The following is a 20,745-nucleotide window of genomic DNA, read 5'->3' as shown; positions in this document are numbered from 1 at the left end:
ATCTAGGTATTACAGAAATCTTGCATACTACTGTATGCACAGTATAAACACTTTCTAGAGGTAGTATTTTAGTATGCTATACCAAACATATAAATCTGTGCTAACACTAGGAGGTGATCTTCCGCCTCTTTTTCTATGTGATGTTGAACCTTCCTGGCCTGCGTGACAAACACAATCCGGTCCTTATGTGCACACACTCTCCCTCCTCATGCATGCTTACAACCTGCATCTGCCCACACACACACGCTAAAGCATCAACAGCAGCCAGATCCAGAGGAGAGGAGGCGGCTCACAGTCAGAGCCCATTTGAGTCAAACACAGCTCACTGCAGCACATGTGCAGGAAGGAAAACAAGGGGACAGGTGGGCCTTTCTATTCTACTATGCTTGACATTAATTATTCAGCAACACTGAAGACACATTTAAAATACTTACTTGTTCTAAAGCAGAACAGGATGTATGACTTTGAATACAATAACACTTATATCTCAATATACACCACATAAAAATTGGATAAATGTTGCGGTCATGACCTTCCTTTTCCAGTGTGATGAACCAATAAGATTTATAACATCTTTATTTTGACTTGGTATTTGATCAAACTGCCTAAAGGTTGTTTTTTTAAAGCATTTTTCCCCCCAAAATGGAATGGAAAATGCAAAATAGCCATAGGCTATTTCAAATTTGTGTGTTTTTTTTAAAAACAGCAATCAGTAGGCTAAACAGTTTATACTACACCGTATTCAATAAGAAGTAAGACCACCACATAATCAAATTTTTTTACATGTTCTTCAGTTTGTCGACATAGAAAGTTGACTCTGCACAATAACTTGGGATATTAAGAATTTTAAGAATTATTAAATTAAGAATTTTAACATGCTAAATAAATAAATCTAAGTTCACCTTTAAGAATCTATTCAGAAAAATGTTCCTCAAGGTAATCAGAGTATGATTTAAATTCAGAAAGCAAAAATTATTTTAAACATCTGTCCTTTCCTTGTCTGTGCGATTTGCGTTGATAGCAAAGTAAGTGATTACCATCAGAGCTCTGAGAAGAGTGGATGTGTAAATAGTGTGTCTCCCTCTGCTGGTGAACGTACAACTCTGCAGACAACAGTCAATCACTTCACATCTGTATGTGCATGATGTTACACAAACACATACAATGCATAAACACAACATCATGCAAATAATCAAGAATCAGTATAAAAAATTGTGTAAATTGCTGACACATGGCAGGTAAAATTGAAAAGCTTTAACCAAACAAGCAGGCTGTAATCATTTAAAAGATTTTTTTTTTTTTTTACTTGATTGCAGGTAAACAAGAAGTCAAATATAGAAGTTTAACCTTAGTCATCACAAACAGATTTTTATGGTACTCTGCAATTAGAAAGCAACAGCATTTTAAGAATGAAAAGTTTTAAAATAAATAAAAGGACTCTTAAAACATTGTGTGTCCAGGCAAATTAAAAGACAAAAAATAATAATTGTATAGTTATGAGTCCAGTTAATTGTTATTATTACTGTAGTAAAGATATCTTCACATCACGTCATAAGGATCAAAGAACATTCTAGAACTCTCACTTTTCAGAGACACTTTCCTCTTTTTCCCCAGGCAGCTGTAATAATGTGGATTGACAAATATTCATATCTGACAGAGCGGTCAGCCTTTGATGGACAGATGAAAGATTGTTGGAATAAATACTGATGCTCAGTGATTCATCTGAGAAAGCCTCTGTGTACTTATTTCTCATATGAAAAAGCCTCTGTTATATATACAGTATATAAAACTCACTTTACGGAGACATTTACTGTAGTGACATTCCATTGTATGAACATTAACTTGGAAAATGTCTGTGAATAGCTAATTTATTGACAAACATGTTTGGATTATGTTCACAATTTTATTCATGATAATAATAAATCAAAAGCTTCAAACAATCTGACCAGTATAAAAACACTAAACTCAAAAGTGAAGAAAAAAAAACAAGATAGATTAATTAATTCGATTTTTTGATGAAAAGAATAATGAAAAAACAGTTAAAGTTATCAAAATACATATACTGCATTATACTTAAGTATACATTTATAGATCTATGTAAATATTTTTTTTTTCAAAATATTAGGGCCATTACAACCATATATATTCTCAATGTGAAAAATACATCCATTAAAAAACATGAGGAATAATTGAATGTACAGCAGCCATCACTGGTTATACTGATTTGTAGGGAATTTTCAAGCAACCGTTGCGTGATTCATTAATAAAAAATAGTCTTCAATCAAAGCTGTAATTGACACGCGTTCTAAATTGTTTAAATCAGCAACATTTTCTGTGTATTGTCTTTGTAAAATCGTATCTGATAATATCTAATAATTTCAATTATACAGTTATACATTTTGGAAACAGTTTAAAACAGTTTGAGGCAAAGGTATTTGTACAGAATAGCCCTGTCTTCCAAAACAATTGATCTGAAACTACAATAAGAAGTGAAATATAGTCAACTGCATGAAAAAAAACAATTTCTTATAAGAGAATCACATTTCTTAGTCGGTGTCTGGTCTGTGTACAACAAAATCTTTCAAAGAACCCAAATAAAACATAGAAAAGACTAGAAAGGAAACTAAATAGAAACAGTACCACCAGCATTAGCTAAACTAAAAATCAGAGTTTTGTCATTGGTATGTGTAAGTTGTTCCAGGGACCCATCCAGAGTTCCTCTTCATCAGACAGTGTTTGCTCACATGGAGATTCTACCGACTCTTTATTTTCCCTGTTGTCCACTGAGGACACCTGCTCCAAGTTCCCCCTATCCTGCTCCAAACGGGCTTTATCGATGTTGGATTTGGGCCCTGTGCTGTTAAGGCCCATTATACTACACTCTTTGGAGTTGAGGTTGTGATCAGTAACATAGAAATGGTCAGTGGTGGTGCCGATAATAGACCCATTGTCTTCTGTTCCATTTAAAGGTAAATGCTCTTCGTGTGTGACACCTAGCTTATCTAGTTTTTTAAATTGTTTGCCTAATCGTATTGGTGAGCCCAGTTTTAAGTTGTTGGGGTAAGGTGGCCTCCGTGTTCGGATGATGGTACCGTTTTGGGAAAGGTATACTGATCCGTTGATGTTACTGTGGCTGCTGACGTTGGGTATGCGATTGCGTGTGACATCCGGTCCACTGTCCTCTCCTGTTGAAGTTGTGTCGTGCTCTCTGTCCAACACCAGTTTGACCCTCTTTTTTTTGCCAGCCTGTAGATTAGAGAGAATAATTACTAACATAAATCAACTATCAAAGAGAAACCCCCCAGGTGGGAATGGTAGAAAATAATGGTGAAAAATTGCCATCATAACCAAACTGAATCTTCTGTTCACCCCGAATAGAGGAGCAAACTGACTGCCCCACATATGGTGTCAATATCATATCAAACCACTCAAAGGGATAAAGTTTTTGGGAAAGGAAACATGAGAGGATTTAAATAAATGTTCTGAAAACACAGTTTAGCAGTGATGGTAATGTCAGTTCACTCAAGAGAAGGAATTTCAGAAGCACACCAAAAAAGCGTGAACGGCATGCCATTGTCAGCACTTCCATGCAGTTGGAATGGTTCCAAAACACGCCAGAATAAGAGAAAAGACTGAGAAAAGTTGGAATATCTTCACTCCATGACATAAGTCAGTTAAGTCTTACTTGGCCCCTTTTTAGAAAGCTGTGGAATCTCCTGATTCGGAGTCTGCATCTGTTACTTCTGTGGTTCCTGATTGCTTTGAGCGAATCATAGAGCCACTTTCAGATGCTGAGCCACTGCTGGAAGTTATAGCATCCTCATCGACCTCTGTGATGGGTGAGAGGCCTCCAAATGCTTCATCTGAACTCTCCGTCACGCTGTGCTCTGTAGCGTACGGTGTGCCTCCACTTCCTGCCGCTGAGATCACGCTTGACCTCCGTGACATTGATCCTTCACTCATCTCACTGGCAGACTCTCTGCTCTCATCTGCTGTTTCAATCTCCTCTTCTTCTTCAGAAGCCTCTTCTTCCTCCTCACTCTCCTCATCAATGGTGTCCTGGGATGATCGGGTAATGATGCTCTTGCGAGAGCGTCGGCTTCCTGCTGCTGATCTAGAGCTCGTAGAGCTTCTCTCACTGTCGGACACAGAAACGGCATCTGATCCAGTGGCATCTGATGGAGCAGATCCGCTCATTTCTGTCTCGGATGCCTCTTCAGAGCCACTCGCTGACCATATCTCACCACTGCTCTCCTCACCAGACACTGATGCTTGTGAAGACCTGACTGAAGACCGGGCTGAAGACCCCTTAGAGCTACCACCTGATCCACTGCCACTCGGAGTACCACTTGCACTAGCAGAAACACTTCCACTTCTGCTGGTCCGAGTTCCTGCACTCGAACGTGCCGAGGAATCCTCAGTACGGGATGATTTCATTGATGAGCGGGCAGAAGACGGCTCTGTCCCTGATCCGGACTCTTCTGTTCCTTTAGACTCTTCTTCAGATTCTTCCTCAGACTCCTTTTCTGTGGCAGAACTCTTCTCAGCGCTGGATTCTTCCTCGGTTCCTGATTTTTCAGTTCCAGATCCAGATCCTTTTTCTGTTCCTGAGGTCTTTCCAGACCCTGACTCTTCCTCCGAGCCGGATTCCTCCTCTGAACCCGACCCTTTCTCGGTTTCAGATTCTTTCTCAGATGCTGACTCTGCTTCGGAATCCTTTTCGGTTCCTGACTTTTCAGTCCCAGATTTGGATTTACTCTCCTCATCAGAATCACCGGGTTCTTCTGGCTCTGATTCAGAATCAACTGTGCTCTCATTGGCATCATCTCGGTCCAGATCCACTTTCAGATAATCTTTGTCATCAGTGGAGCCTACTACACTGCTCCTATCGGACGATTCCTCCTCGTCTGAGCCTTTCTTTCGGCTCTCTGCCTCTGATCCACTCCCGCTGGCGTCTGGCTCACTGACACTGATGGACACTTTAGATTTCTTCTCTTCTCTCTCTGACTCGGTTGCAGACTCGTCTTTCTCACTCACAGAGCTTCTACTGATGCTGCTCTGTGATTTCCTTCTAATTTGCAGCTTGTTTGCCAGATTAATGCGTTTCAGGACTTTCCCAAGCCGACTCCTGGCAGTGGACGTGCCATCAATGGAAGTGGTGCTCTGCCCACCCGTCAAGCTCTCTTGACTATCGATACGACGTGCAGATGTCAGCTTGGCGTAATCTTTGTCTTTCTTCCCTTTCCCAAACATCATTGGGAAGATCCTGGCCTTCTTCCATGGGGATGTAGGTTCAGTTTTCTTCCCAGCAGCGAGGAACTTGCTGAGCTTCATGACAGACTTCAGCCTCTTTGCAGCTTTGGATTGTTCAGGTTCAGACTCTGATGGCTCCTCAGCAGGAACCTCAGACTCTGCCTGTTCAAGCTCATCCTCTGGTGGGAAATCCTGGAATCCCACACGCTTTCCACGCCCGCGACCTCTCCCTCGCCCACCTCGCCCTCTTCCCCGACCCTGTTATGAAATCAATTCTTTTAAAACAATCTCATTAATCACAGTTTACATGAAACTGTCAAACCTGTTGCATGAAAAATGCATGAAATGAAAATGATTTTCTATTGGTGATGACAAGATTATGAGTAATAAAACAAAATAAAACATAACTGCACCATATCCTAAGTTGTCTGTGAATGAATGTGTAAGACTACCTCTGGTCCACCATAGTAATATCCTTCGTCCTCCACGATGGCCTCTCCATACTCATCATACATGGGTGTGATCAGCCTCCTGCGGCTGCCGTAGGGCGGATAGGGATCATATCTGTATGTAGGAATGGAAATGTTACAACATGTGAACTTTGAATTATTGTGCTGTGCAGAACAATATAAAAAGGGGTTGTAAGTGATTTAAATTTTGCTAATTTCCACTACATGGAATTACCCCCACTCTTTAAACACATGCCTTCTCTCCTATACCCTACTCTCCAAAGACATCTCAACCAACCTGATGGCAGCAAACGTAAACATGATTTCCTTGCTGGCTAAAAGTGTTGGGCAAAATTACGTATAAACGTCAATGCTTTTTTAAAAATCTTTGCAAACACGGTTTCGTCAAGACAACATTCAAAGTTTTTCTTGACAAATGTTGCTTTTCTATTTTGAAAAGGTTTGTCTTGACTAACGTTTAATTGAATTGATTAAGTTTAATTGAATTGTAATTCATGTTAATTTTACTACCTTACATTAAAATTTGAATAGCAATTCTGCATCCTGTTTGTTACCTCAATTCAAATTCAGGAATTGACCTGCTATTTAAAAAGCATTCTAAATTCAATTCCAAAAAGACAAAACACTTGCATGGCTGTCATAGAGACAGGTATGATTGACACCTAATTTAGTGATATATTTTAAGCAATAAGTATCAAAAAAACCTTACAACACCTTTAATTCAAAGCTCTAATATAACTTCTGAGTACTTTGGAGGTCAGATCTCTATGAAGGTAAATTGGTAGCAAAACTCGAGAACATGTAGATGTGAATTTGAGAACTTGTACAATAAATATTCGTACTTGTACGCTAAAATGTACACTCACAGCTTCAATGTGAAAACTTGTAAAATAAAAATCTGAACTTGAACACTGAGATTTGCACTCGTAGACAATAGTCACAAACCTGTATTCTGAATTTGAAGCTGCAGACAAGCAGTCACAAATGTGTAAAATGCCATTTACAAAAATACAATGACAGACACAAACTTGTAACATATATTTGCACGTATTCTTACATTCACACTCGCAGTACAACCTAAAGTAGGAATTTGCAACTTCTCAAATCTGTCACTGCAATTTCAAATTTCACGCCTTGACTTTTGCTACTCTTTTCACGATATATTAGGTGCAAAACTGACTCTTGCACTTGCAACTCAGTGGTGGCGAGAGAGGAAGGGGGGCGGGAGTGGGGGTGTTCAAAGGAGCAGTTTTATTGGTTGGCGCCTAGCCAATGAAATGGGATTTCTGTTATGTGATGATGTCATGAAGCCCGCTTCTCGGGGACCATCGGAATATGATCTGAAACGCTAAAGGTGTTGTTGTGAGGTGCATGTACAAATCTTTGTATATTTATTGTTGCACTAAAAAAATAAAGATCTGAAATGCTAACATGGCTTAATGCTTAAATAAATGATATCATCAAACTCAGTAAACAACACCATACTAATAATGCATAGGCTACTATGTACAGAAAAGCAGATCAACACAGAATATGAACACAACGCATTTAAGACAGTGGTATGAAAAGGCAAAACTCAGGAAACACCATGCCTACTAGTAAAGCATAGAAAAGTAATTTGCACATAATATGAACGCAACGCGTTTAATTGTACGTTAAGCATTTCCCTCCCATAGAAAACCAAGAAAACGCTTCATGAGGCTTAATGGACCAACAGTTATAAAAATAAAAAAAACACAATTTGTTCTTATTAATAAAACTGCAGGTAGCAGGTTTATTTGCACTAAACACATATTTGCTTAAATTTTTTTTTATTTTTTTTTTATTTGCACTAAACGTCATATTCTGGGCTCAATGGCTTTTCTGTAGCCTACAAGGCTATGCTTAATTAGTATGGTGTTGTTAACTGAGTTTGATAATATCATTTATTACTTTTAATATCAGTCCATCACAAATGGGTTTCGTGACATCTTCACAAATAACAGAAATCACTGAACTTGCAGTGTCAGATTTGAGAAGTTGCAAGTGCCAATTTGAGGCTGCACTGCGAGAGTGAATGTTAGAAGAAGTGCACATTTGTATTACAAGTTTGTGTTTGTCATTGTATCTTTGTGAATGGCATTTTACACATTTGTGACTACTTGTCTGCAGCTTCAAATTCAGAATACAGGTTTGTGACTATTGTCTGCAAGTGCAAATCTCAGCGTTCAAGTTCAGATTTTTATTTTACAGGTTTTCACATTGGAGCTGTGAGTGTAAATGTTTGCGTACAAGTACGAATATTTATTGTACAAGTTCTCAAATTCACATCTACGTGCTCTCGAGTTTTGCTACTAATTTACCTTCATACATCTCTAACAGGTTTGAAAATAGGTTTGAAGTGTTTATTCAAGACGGGAAAAGGCAAATCAGATGCCTCATTACACTTGCAATCAACATCAGTCCATGTGCGGCTCCACCTACACAGGACAAACAGCCTCTGTGATCAAGGGATTAAAGGCTAAATCCCCATTAAAGATTAGTAGGCTAAATAGCCCTGGATCTTCAGCAGGACGGGCCTTTCTGATAGCAGGTGCCGTTTAGTCTGACAGAAGTGCAACACTTATCTTTCCCACTCTGTCCCTTGATGTCTGTGGAATCAAAGCCAACCTTCTTTCTAGGCCTTGACTTTGGACAAAGAAAACCTTGACTTCCAGAGTGCACAAACAGATAACATTTTGAGGGAATTCTCATTGCATTGCTCATTTTATAAAATTGCCATTACTGGGAAATACATTAAATGCCAACCTTCTTCTAGGACAGAGGTTTACAATGGTACAATGGTACAATGGTCCTCCCTCTCCCTCAGAAGATTTGTATTGTCAAAGCACTTATGGGCAAATTACCCCTCTATATTTCAAATTAGCTAACTTACCAAAATAGTGTTGATAAGGTCGTCAAAAAAAATTATATTAATTATTCCATCAAAAAGAACGGAACTTGGTAAAAAAAACTTTCTCGTCATATGCACCAAATGTCTGGAATGAACTCCAAAATACCTTAGATCTAGAATCACTTCCACCTATTAATACTTTTAAAAGCCTTTTAAAGTCCACTCTGACTGAACAATGTAATTGCTTTTAACTAGGTGCCCTTTAAATTGTATGTCTGTATTTGCCTATGTAAGTAGGTAAAATGTTGTGTGAGTGTATGTATAGTGTATGTATAGAGACTTGTGGTGTAATATGTAATCTTTGTCCTGTCTTTTATTTTTATTTTTGAAACTTTTTGGCCGCCTGTCTTTGTCAGGACTCCCTGTGAGAAGAGTTACTGTAACTCAATGGGACTTTTCCTGGTTAAATAAAGGTTAAATAAAATAAAATAAAAAATAAATACAAAGGTGGTCGCGCAACATCACTTGGCTGCAGCTAAATTTACGTTTTGCTGAATAAGACATATACTCACACAAAAACCGTTTAGTCTGGGGCTGCAATTATAAACCAGCATTGAATAGAAATTGTGATATTGCTTACTTTTTACTACTATTGCTTGCCATTTAATTACATAAATGTATGCATTGCATTTCATAGTGAAGCATGCTCATAAAACAACTCATGTGCATTACATTGGATAATTCAAATGTCACGAAAGGCTGTTGCCGGTCTGTTCATTAATTTCTGTCATTTCTGTTCAACTCAGCGCTGTTGTCTTTCAGAGACATGGTCGTAAGAATGCGTTCTTTGCATTTCCGTGCATTTGGCTACCAACCAACACATAAAGAAAATTTGTCTGTAAAAAGCATTTCACATGTACAAACAGAACGAGCATGAGAACATTGTATGTGCTAAACACTGCGATGAGTTTGACAACATTCGCAGCGCGGATCACAGTTCATAACTGGACCGGAGCAAGCTTGTTTCAGGTTTTTCAACCAACGATGGAAAAGTTTGGGAACCCCATTTCTATGAGATACAGTCCCTGTTATGAAAACTTACCTAGTGCTAAGATTAATAGCTATGTGCACAGGTGTTTTTCATTATATTTTTCTCTATAATGTGTTTTTTAGCATGACTGGAATGCTGGCTTGACCATTCAACATCCTGGACTGGTGCAATTCGTTTTAAAATGTCAATTAATAGCCCTAGTCCTCTATCATTAGAGATCTTGATCTCGATGTTAAAGTAAATCATCTGCTCTGTGGTGCTCAAAGCTAACCCTCATAGCACTACAGAGGCCTTAAGACCATCTGCTGCTCCTCATGCTGGAAAATTCTAATTACTCTACCGAACATAATAGAGGATGCAATTACACTTTGAACACTGAACTCAGGTCTAAAAGTCTTAGTAGAAAACATGTGCCTCACGTCTTAATGAATCCACTGAGCTCAGCTAAAGACGGCAGTGTGGAGTTAAGGGTACACTAATCTAATTAAAGCTTCCAGCATCTCCTCAGAAGGGCTGACTTTAAACCATGCAGTTCAACATTTGAACATTTGCAACAGCATCTGTTCCGAACGGTACAGTATGTGTAAATTTGAGTGTGTTTACACCCTTTTTCTCTCTCTTCTGCTGTCTCCTTCTGTTTGCAGACACAAGCTGCTCAGTTAATGTATTGTACCCACAACAAGCATCTTAATATTTTACCCTGAAATCACATGGAGAGTCTGTCTCTATTCTTCTGTATGGATCTTTTCGTGCTCAGGTGTTTTCTTATCAAAATGATTGCGAAAATTGTAATAGAGAAAAAAGAGAAATACTGAAGTGATCGAAGATGATGAAAAACCGAAGGACACAAGAGACAGACAAAGAGAAAGGGAGCTACTGTAAAAGGGGGCAGACATTACATACTTGATCTTCAAAAGAGGAAGAAAATGCATCTACAATATACGAACCTAGTCTGTAACAAAAACACCCTAGCTTTGAATTAATGAAACTCACCCTTGATCGTAGCTGTAGTAGTCTTGAGAATAGTAATCCTGCCCAGGGTCGATACCCGATTCCATGGAGAGAGCCTAAAATACAAACATAAAGACAGATGTCAGACATCTTCACACAGTCTACAAAAATTAGTCTGGGTTTGGTGCACAATTTACTATCTAGTCAATATCATTTCTGGCACACATTGTGTTTATTCACTCATTGCTATAACTTAATTTAACCAGGGAAAGCAAATGAACATCTACCTACACTACCATTACAAAGTTTGAGGTAGGTAAGATTTTTTTTAATGTATTTTAAAGGAGTCTCTTATGCTCATACCAATTTCAGCATCATTACTCCAGTCCTCAGTGTCACATGAGCCTTTATAAATAATTCTAATGAAAGCACATTTCATTTTTTTATTACTATTATCAATGCTGAAAGCAGTTGTTCTGCTTAATATTTCTGTGGAAGCCATGCTTGTTTGTTTTTTTAAGGATAAATAGAAAGTTAAGAAGAACAGTATTTATTTGCAATATAATACATTTTCTTACAATATTAAAATCTTTTGTGTATTTTTTGACCAATTTAATATATCCTTGCCAAATAAAAGTATGCCTATTAATTTCTTCATTTTTATTTTAGTTGTAGTGTAAGTGTTAGACATTTATATACAAAAGAAGAGAGAATCTTGCATCTTAGGGAAGGAGGAGGAAAGGGATATTTCACCCAAAATAAAATTCCTGTCATAATTTACTCACCCTTATGATTTTTAGCAAATAATGAATATTAGACTTTTGGGAACTGTCCCTTTAAAGGTTATTATTTAGCAGTTGAAGACCCCATAAATTTCCTTGATGAATGCAGTTGCTGTTCCTTGATTTATACCCTACAGACCTCAAAATAAACATACATAAACTAATAATCTTTAATAAGAGATATCTAAAATATGCAGTAACAATAAGAAGATCCATCAAGGTTACACTTTATTTCAATGGTCCCCTTTAGACATTTTGTTGACTATAAGTAATGTTGTCAACTAACTCTCATTAGAGTATTAGTTGAGTATTAGTGTACTGTTAGGGGTAGGGTTCGGGTTAGTAGAATAAGATGACATGTACTTGTAAGGTTTCTTAAAGTCAGTAGAATGTCTGTTGGGGGAGCATCAACATAAATTATTAGCAGATATTAAGCAGAGTTTACTGAAACTCTAATGAGAGTTATTTGGCTTTTAGTGGCAAGGTTAATTATAGTCAACAGAATGTCTAAAGGGGACCGCTGAAATAAAGTGTTACCTTTGTCAAGAAAATTAAGGAAAGGAATGCAAAAAAACAGAGATGCTACCTCAGGCCGGAGCAGAGAGGGTCTCAACAGCTGCTGCTGGCACAGTCACAAAGAGAGCGAGGGGAGAAAAAAGATTTGATACTAAGAGAGAATACATGAGAGCCAGCACAGAATAAAAGACAAAGAGAATAGCAAGAGAAGATGTTACTGCATACATTTAAAATGAATGATCAGACTGAGAACATGACAGCAAAAAGATGCAGGAAAGAGTGGGAGGGGGGAAAAACAAGCTCCTGGTGAGAAAGATAATGACAGAGATGCAGATGAGGGAAAATGTTCCATCTTAAGTAGTAGACCAAACTTTAAGAGCTAAAGAGCTTGAAAGGTCAGAAAAGGTCATGTTTGACAGCATGCACAGCCAGTCTATATGCATTAACTCCGACACTGACGTGACATGTTCTTGCTGCAAAATGTGTGTGCAGGCAGAACTAAGATTAGACACGACTCTTCAATTTACACTTCTTAGTGAAGAGTAAATGTAAGTTTAATGGCAAAGGTTCTAGTCTCCCTCAAGGCACTATTGGTGGTCTGAAGTGACAAGGGAACAAGGCACTCTTACCTTCGACTTATTAAAGAAAATACCCTTAAATTAAATCAATGATAAGTAGAACTTGATTTTTACATGGTCTGAGGAAAACATAAGAGGTGCTGCAGTATGCAAGTCACCATGGTGTTAACGTGATGAGGTATTATTTATATTAATGCAGACAACTTTTAACACTAGGCCTTCGTTCAAATTCCGAACTCTATATATGAGTGAAAAAAAAAGAATGACTTACCTCTCTGCCAATGCCACGCCTGCAGAAAGAAACAGAGGTGTTAGAAAGAATAACACGTAGCTGGAATTGTGACATATGTTGACTAGCTAAGTGATTTCAGACTTGTTTTTGTGGATTCTGACTCACTTTTATCATACAGAAAGCATGTCAACACTCTCTTATCGCTGGACCAGAATAAAAAAACTATGTTCAAATGGGAAAGCTCTCGAAAGATAAAAATGCACTCAGGGAAATGGCGCAGATAGTCCTGACGCAAGCAATTTTACCTACAGCAAAGACTTCAAAACATGTTCATCTGATTTTTGAAATCCATCATTTTCTGATAAATAGTAAACCAGCACATTCACACACACACTCTCACAAACTATATGCAGTAGCTATAAACGGTCCTATACACAAACAAAATTTCCAGGAAAGTTACATTTGAGGGCTCTCAAGGGCCAAAGAGGGAAATCCACTAAGTGATTAGAACAGTGTGACAAATGAGCAGTATGTGTTGCTCGAAGTGAACTACATCTGAACAAACACCCTCAAAACTATTCATAGGGAGAATCTTACAAAAAAAATAATAAAGTAAAATAAAAAGCCACACTGGACATTCTTAACAGGTTTTATGAAATTCACCCCATGAATAAAGCGTGGTGTAAGAGGGTGTGCATTACCTGAATAAATGATGAAATATCCCTGTCAGACAAACACATCTCTCTCCCACATAATGAATGAGAGTGACAGATGAGTGATGTGGGATGTGTGTGTGTGTGTGTGTGTGTGTGTGTGTGTGTGTGTGTGTGTGTGTGTGTGTGTGTGTGTGTGTGTGTGTGTGTGTGTGTGTGTGTGTGTGTGTGTGTGTGTTTGTGTGGAACGTGATGTCTTTCTCAATGTCCCACTGGAAGAAAAGGCAGTTTCTCAATTCAAAGAATGCAAAGAACAAACTTGTGTTCTCGTGGAGACCATTATGCCAGGCAACCTTTAAAGAACTATCTAGGTTCTTTAAATAATGCAGAATGCATCTTTGCAAGCATTGCGGTGTGCTATGATGTGTGACACAAAGGCACACATAAAAATACTGTATATAATAACAATATCATTATATAATTTGCTATTTATTAAAAATGAAAATAAAAACATAGTAAGATCCTTTTTTTTTTAAAGTACTCTCGTTTTTTTTAACTCTTTCCCTGCCACTGATGGAAATTCCATCATTTATGAGACAATGCTTCCCCAACAGTGACAGAAATTTCCAGCTTTTATGTGTTTTCACTGTTATACGGTAAGGGGGCGCTGTTACACATATTCTGAAAAAGTACAGTATCTCCTGATCAAAACAAATGTGAAGAGGAAGCAGAAACAAGCCATAGCATTTGTAATCATATTCATATGTAAAATAATGTGATCATCAACATTAAACAGCATATAAATCAAAACTGCCTAACGTTACTGAATGAAATGTCAACCCAGGACAGGCTAGAAAGCTTTGATGTTTATAACATAGATGTAGTAGATTAAATCTATCAACACCCCGATAGATTTAATCTACTAAATCTATGTTATAATCATCTTTGACAAAAACCTAATTTTCTCAGCTGTTTGCTCAAAATGTTGCTTTTTTATAAAACTTAACCACATTCCAGTGTTGATTTTTTTTGTTTTGTTTAAAAGCAGAGGGTCTGTTGTTTCTTTTGATATTGCATGTTCAGATATTCATACAACTGAATATCTGGCAGTGGCTGGCAACTTTTCTTTTAAAACGCTGGAGCGGAAAGAGTTAATAGAGCAAGATTCATTTTATTTTGTGGTGGAGCAGGTAATATGAAAGGAGGAAGTGAGAAAGACATGAAAACACAGGAGAGAAAATAGAGAATTAGGGTTAGTGATATCAACGGCAGACTCATCGATTGATTAATTACATATCTCTAGACCTCACAGCCTGTGCTTTCATCGTGCTGAGTGGGTCATGTGAAATATAGAGCCGTTCCTCAGGACCTACAAACAAGCCCTGACACATACATACACACATACTGTACATCCATTCAGCTCGCACATAAATCTGCCTCAGTCAGTAGACATAAATAACGCAACATGTAACCGTTGATCATATTTTCTGTCCTTTGTTGTCTATTGAATAGTTGTGGGTAGAATCATTTCATTCATTTTTTGAACTACTTGGTGCAACTGCAAACACAATGTTTGTGTATTTCAAAGGTGCTTAGAACTGAAGATGAGACATTATTAAATCTGTGTGCATTTGCTTATGGGGTGATGACAGATTTCAAACAGATTTTTCGGTATGGATGAGGGAGACGCCATCTGTAGACCAGTGCAGAGATATTGTAGGAGCAGTTGGTCTGAATGAAGGGACATTGACTGCGCGCCCGTTGGGATGAATTCAGCGAGGAACGGCAGAGTCAACGTCCCCCTGCCATCCGCCACATCAACGATTAGCTGTATTGTTTTATCTCTATGTGAGTCTTGACTGCTTGAGTTTCTGAAAGGGCAAAAAACATCCGCAAGACTGAAGAGAGACAGGAGAGCTTCAGGAGGTCTGGCACTCTTAACAGCTTTTAAAAACGGTTAGTAAGAATGAACACTGTGTTTGCTTGAGCTCAGAGATGTATAGTAACAAAGTAGAACTACTTCACTACTGTACTTAAGTACTAAAAGGCTGTATCTGTACTCTACTAGAGCATTATTTTTTTCTCCTACTTCCACTTTTACTTCAGTACATATTTTAGATGAATTTATACTTTTACTCCGATACATTTTTTATGTGCTGCATCGTTACTCGTTACAATTATAAAAATGTTACGAATTATTCCAAACCCACATAATCACTGCCAGAGCGGTAGATGGCTCTGTCACCAGGTTTGATGAAGCTGGCTCATCGTTGAGCGAATCAAGCGATCAGGAAGAGCGCGCATGCTTCCGTTCTGAATTTCGCTCTGCTGCCTGACTCCAGTGAGAACACTTGAGATTTGTTAGTTTGTTTCGAGATGGAAGAACCAGAAACACCATTCAACTTCGAGTGATCGTGGCGGTGAGGAAGGAGACCCCTGGCCCTACTTAGAGTCCATGTTTTTATTTGTCTTGAAAGAGACAGTGAAAGACTAGTTAAAGACAATTCATATAGAATGTGCGAGGACGTGCGAGGACGTGAGGATTGTTCTTTGTTTTTAATAGTTCAAAGTTACTATTAGATTTAATGTTATTACCTTGACAAACTAGCCTGGGTTTCTCCATGCTGCCTTGCGCGCAGCGCGATTTTATTCACGCTGCTAGGCAGCCTGGATTCCATGGACCAGATTTTCGCCTCAGCGAGGGGACCAATCACAGAACGGGGAGGGAGCAGTAAAACGATGACGACGTCTATGTGACACACCGAAGCAGTTTGCTTATACCTATGGATCCAACATGGCAGCAGACCTGAAGTTACCTTCGATGCAGCCTTAGATATTGTTCTAAGTAGTTTAGTTAAATCTCTGACCCATTGTCTTCTTCCTCGTCTAATTTCTGTCGCTCTACATACATCATCTGGTATAATTGAAACGATTGGCTATGAGCTACGTACAGGCGCATTTGATAGACATTCGTAGCACCCAATAAATGGCTCTGGGCATTCGTAAACCACGCCTCAAATACGTGAAAATGAACATGTGGTTCTCAGACCGATGTCTCAATGAGACTCGGTCTGGCTATTGACAAACTATACATCATTAAAAAGATATAAGGCTCAAATTTCAGTATTTAACCACTATTTTATTCTGAGAAACTTAGTGACAGTTATTTCTTAATTTGTGTCAGGAGTTATGTAATGAAAAAATAAGTCGATACCTTTAATATGAATTATGAGCTTCAGCCGCTTCCATTCAGAAAAAAAACTTGAATGAAAGCGCTTGACCAAACAACGTCCCTCTGTCTTTTAGCTCGTGCAGTTTTTGATAAATATTGATCGATTTTCATAGGTTTATGTCAGATTTCTACAGAGAGGAATAATATTTATTGAATTTATACCCAAAATGGCCCGATGTAATCATTATGAGCGCTAGATACTCTGATATACTGTGTTTTCAATCCATACTGGCAGCCTGAGGGCGCCCTGTGCACATTTAGCCCATATATGGAACACATGAAGAAGAGCCATATCATGTGACATTCCAGGAACTTCCTGACATAAACAAATGGCACAAGCCAGTAGGATGCCCTGTTACTTTATCCGCTACAGTAAAAGACCTGGGTGTTATACTAGACCGCAACCTGTCTTTTGAAAAGCATATTTCATATGTTACAAAAACAGCCTTTTTCCACCTTAGAAACATTGCTAAGCTACGTAATATGCTATCAGTCTCTGATGCAGAAAAGTTAGTTCATGCATTCATGACCTCGAGACTAGATTACTGTAATGCTTTATTAGCTGGTTGTCCTGCATCTTCAATAAACAAGCTACCGTTATTCCAAAATGCAGCCGCTAGAGTTCTTACTAGATCAAGAAAATATGATCATATAACACCGATTTTATCATCACTTCATTGGTTACCTATAAAGTTCTGTATTAAATACAAGATATTGCTTTTGACGTATAAAGCTCTAAATGGTTTAGCTCCAGTCTATTTAACTCCAGTCTATTTAACTTTAAGATCACTAGATTCGAGGCTTCTGGTCATTCCTAGGATTTCCAGATCCACCAAAGGAGGCAGAGCATTTTCACATTTAGCTCCGAAGCTCTGGAATAGCCTTCCTGATATTGTTCGTAGCTCAGACTCTCTCTCCCAGTTTAAAATTAGACTGAAGACGCATCTATTTAGCCAGGCATTCATATAAATTTTTATCTTACAGTTACTGTAAATTCGGCCTCTAGTTCATAAACGCCAGAGGAGAACTGGCCCCCGACTGAGCCTGGGTTCTCCCAAGGTTTTTTTTTCTCCATTGGGTCATTTGATGGGGTGTTAGGACACCATTAGGTCACTGGATGGAGTTTTTCGGTTCCTTGCCACTGTTGCCTTTGGCTTGCTCAGTTGGGGATATTCAAATTAATTAACCAATCATACCATTGATTAGCTCTACCAAACTTGGATGTCTTTTTTTTCCAGTAATAAACAAACATTGTTAAGTTGTTTTGATTGATACTGTGAAGCAGCTTTGATACAATCTGTATTGTGAAAAGCGCTATATAAATATATTTGACTTGACTTGACTTGACAAGCAGGGAAGAGAAGGGAGAGATGCTTTACTACATAATACAATACTTGTACTTTTACTTTCAGTACTTGAGTAGTAAATTTAAAAAAAACTACTTGCAATACTTTGTACTCAAGTCACTTTTTTGATAGAGCACTTGTACTTTTACTCAAGTCTGTGTCTCTAGTACTTTATACATCTCTGCTTGAGCAGTGCCCTCTACTGCACAGGCATGAGTTTGCATTTCCTTCAGCCTGAGGCTTATTTATTTCACTTTTGGTGTGAATTTTTATAAAAATTAAAAAACAAGCAAGCAAGCCCAGCCCAGGTGAGAAAATGTACAGCAAAATTAATGTAACATTATTTTCCATAAAAAGTAACGCAATAGTTATTTTTTTAGGGAGTATTTAATGCAGTATTGTAACATATTACTTTTAAAAGTAACTTTCCCCGAGACTGTGAATAAATGAGAAAGATATAGAAAGAATGATCTGTTTCTAGCCTTCCTTAATGCATATTCCTGGTTTTATTGTGAATGATTCATCAGTGCTCGTTATTTCAAATAAAAATTGATTTCCCTAATCTTTAATCAAAAGGTAATAGCTTGCTCTTCCTCTGAAGTGACCTTCCTTTCCCATTGACATCCCTTAGACAGTGCAGACTAATAGATAATAAATTCAATTCATTCTTATTCTTTTTTTCTGATCAAACTAAATTGATTAAACAAAATGTGATCTTTAATTATAAGGTTCATCCTCATCAAATTTGATTACAATCTCTGTCACTCCTCTCAAGGTCACATGATCATGATAACAGCTTCTTTCCCTAACATCCGCCTGCGAGGAAGCACGTCACCGGTTAAACATTAAATATTCATAAAGAGTGATGGTCAGTTCAAATATTAGTTTGATTAATCTGATAAAAAGTTAAATATATTAAATATATTCTATTGGAAATGTATTATTTCACTTGCTCTTCTTAAAAATGTACAAACTGATGGGTATAAAACATGCAAATGAATGCATTCTGTACTTATTGTGCAAAAAAAAAAACTATTTAAATTTTAAATATAAATTTAAAATATATACATCACTGCTCAAAAGTTTGGGATCAGTACGATTTTTTGATAGAAAGAAGTCTCTTATGCTCACCAAATACAGTAAATACAATAATATACCGGTAAGTGAAATATTAATATAATTAAAATAACATTTTTTTTATTTTATTTTAACATTTTAAAATGTAATGTATTCATGTAATGGCAAAGCTGATTTTTCAGCAGCCATTCAGTGTCACATGATCCTTCAGAAATCATTCTAATATGCTGATTTGCTCCTCAAGAAACTTTTCTTGTTATTACCAATGTTGAAAACAGTTGGTCTACTTCATAATTTTTTTTGTCTGGAAACATGATACATTTTTCACATTTTATTTAATAGAAAGACCAAAATAATAGCATTCTTTCATTTATATGAAATATAACATTTTTAGTAACATTATAAATGTCTTTACTGTCACTTTTGATCAATTTAAAGCATCCTTGCAAAACAAAAGTATTAATTTCTTTAAAAGCTCACATTTTGGAAGGGGAAGTGTATGTTTAATTGCACATAGCTTTACATATTATCAAAACAAAACAACTGCTTGTATGCAATTTGAAAGCAGCAGAACACTTTAAACCACTAAATTACAAATAATAATAAATAGAAACTGCTTAGAGGTAGAAGAATGTTCTGTATGAACAAACACATTATCTCATATTATATATATATATATATATATATATATATATATATATATATATATATATCATATATGGTTATAGCAAAACATAAATGTAAAACATTTGTTCTTATAAAACTATATTATAGTTGTTGTTACACAAATATTCCTATTTGCTTACATGTAGGATTTCATTGTCAAAAAATGTACAGTATATCATATAAGAATTAAAATTTTAAATAAAAATGATTTCCCTCCCTTTCTCTTGTGTTCTAGTTGATTGACTGAAATCCACTCTATGAAGTACTGTTGATATTCTAACATATAAAAACAGCTAAATGTAAGTTATGCACTGAGGAAAAAAACACCTTTCAATCACATTGAAACTATACTCTTACGACCTTCTTTGAAGTGAAGATTATAAAGTGCTCTCAAAGTAAAGTGCCCTTGAAATAATGCATGAAAAAGTAAATGATGAAACAGTGGGAGGAGGTTTAGGAAAGAAGATATGAAAAGAGTTCCATAGTTCATTCAGAAATGAAGGGCTGAAGTGGGCAAAGTATCTCATTCCTCTGGGATTGGTTGGTTTGAGAGCCGAATAGAAGAGTCAGATTCTGATTGGCTGACGTATATTTGGTCCTGTTTAGATTCTGGTTCTTTTAGCACGACAGTCGTGGAGTCTTTACTTCCTCCTTCGCAACTGCAGTCCTCTTTCAGGCTGCCTGTGAATCGGGTCGTGTCCTTGAGGATCCCTCTTAGTTTAGGTGTAGGAGTAGGAGACTGAACTGGGAGTTCAGGAGACTGAATGGGAGTTGGGCTTGGTGGTGGGGTTAAATCCTGTTGCACAGGTGGAGGAGAAAAAAAAGAACGGGGAGGGACAGGCAGAAGGGCTGGTGAGCTGTCCGGAGAGTCTGATATGAATTCCAATGTGATTTCACAAGGCTCCACCGTCATGTAATTGGAGATACTGGAGCTGAACTTCCTCAGAACGGGTGGAGTGGGCCGCTGAGCCGTGGGTGGGGGAAGAGTCTCGCCATCATCCCCGGTGATGATAAAGCAGGGTGGGATGTCTTTGCCGACAGAAATTGGACTGGACGACAGCATGAT

General features: G+C 37.6%; 1 protein-coding gene across 1 annotated transcript in view; it reads right to left on the bottom strand.

Moving 5' to 3' along the window:
• Positions 1-1,889: 1,889 nt before the first annotated feature.
• The window catches only part of pcdh15a (protocadherin-related 15a), a 365,233-nt gene continuing 346,377 nt past the window's right edge, over positions 1,890-20,745 (bottom strand). Inside the window, exons 34-39 of the mRNA XM_077236392.1 lie at positions 12,745-12,763; positions 11,966-11,998; positions 10,640-10,713; positions 5,706-5,817; positions 3,686-5,511; positions 1,890-3,246 (exon numbers count right to left, since the gene is read on the bottom strand). Coding sequence (XP_077092507.1) covers positions 3,697-5,511; positions 5,706-5,817; positions 10,640-10,713; positions 11,966-11,998; positions 12,745-12,763 — 2,053 coding nt within the window. The 3' untranslated portion in view covers positions 1,890-3,246; positions 3,686-3,696. The remainder of the gene's footprint in view (positions 3,247-3,685; positions 5,512-5,705; positions 5,818-10,639; positions 10,714-11,965; positions 11,999-12,744; positions 12,764-20,745) is intronic.

Source organism: Siphateles boraxobius, unplaced genomic scaffold, assembly GCF_051911475.1.
Source record: "Siphateles boraxobius isolate OS27281-9 unplaced genomic scaffold, OSU_SipBor_1 20, whole genome shotgun sequence".
Classification (NCBI taxonomy): Eukaryota; Metazoa; Chordata; class Actinopteri; order Cypriniformes; family Leuciscidae; genus Siphateles; species Siphateles boraxobius.
Note: the sequence above shows the minus strand (reverse complement) of the source record. Positions and strands in the feature narration are given on the sequence as shown.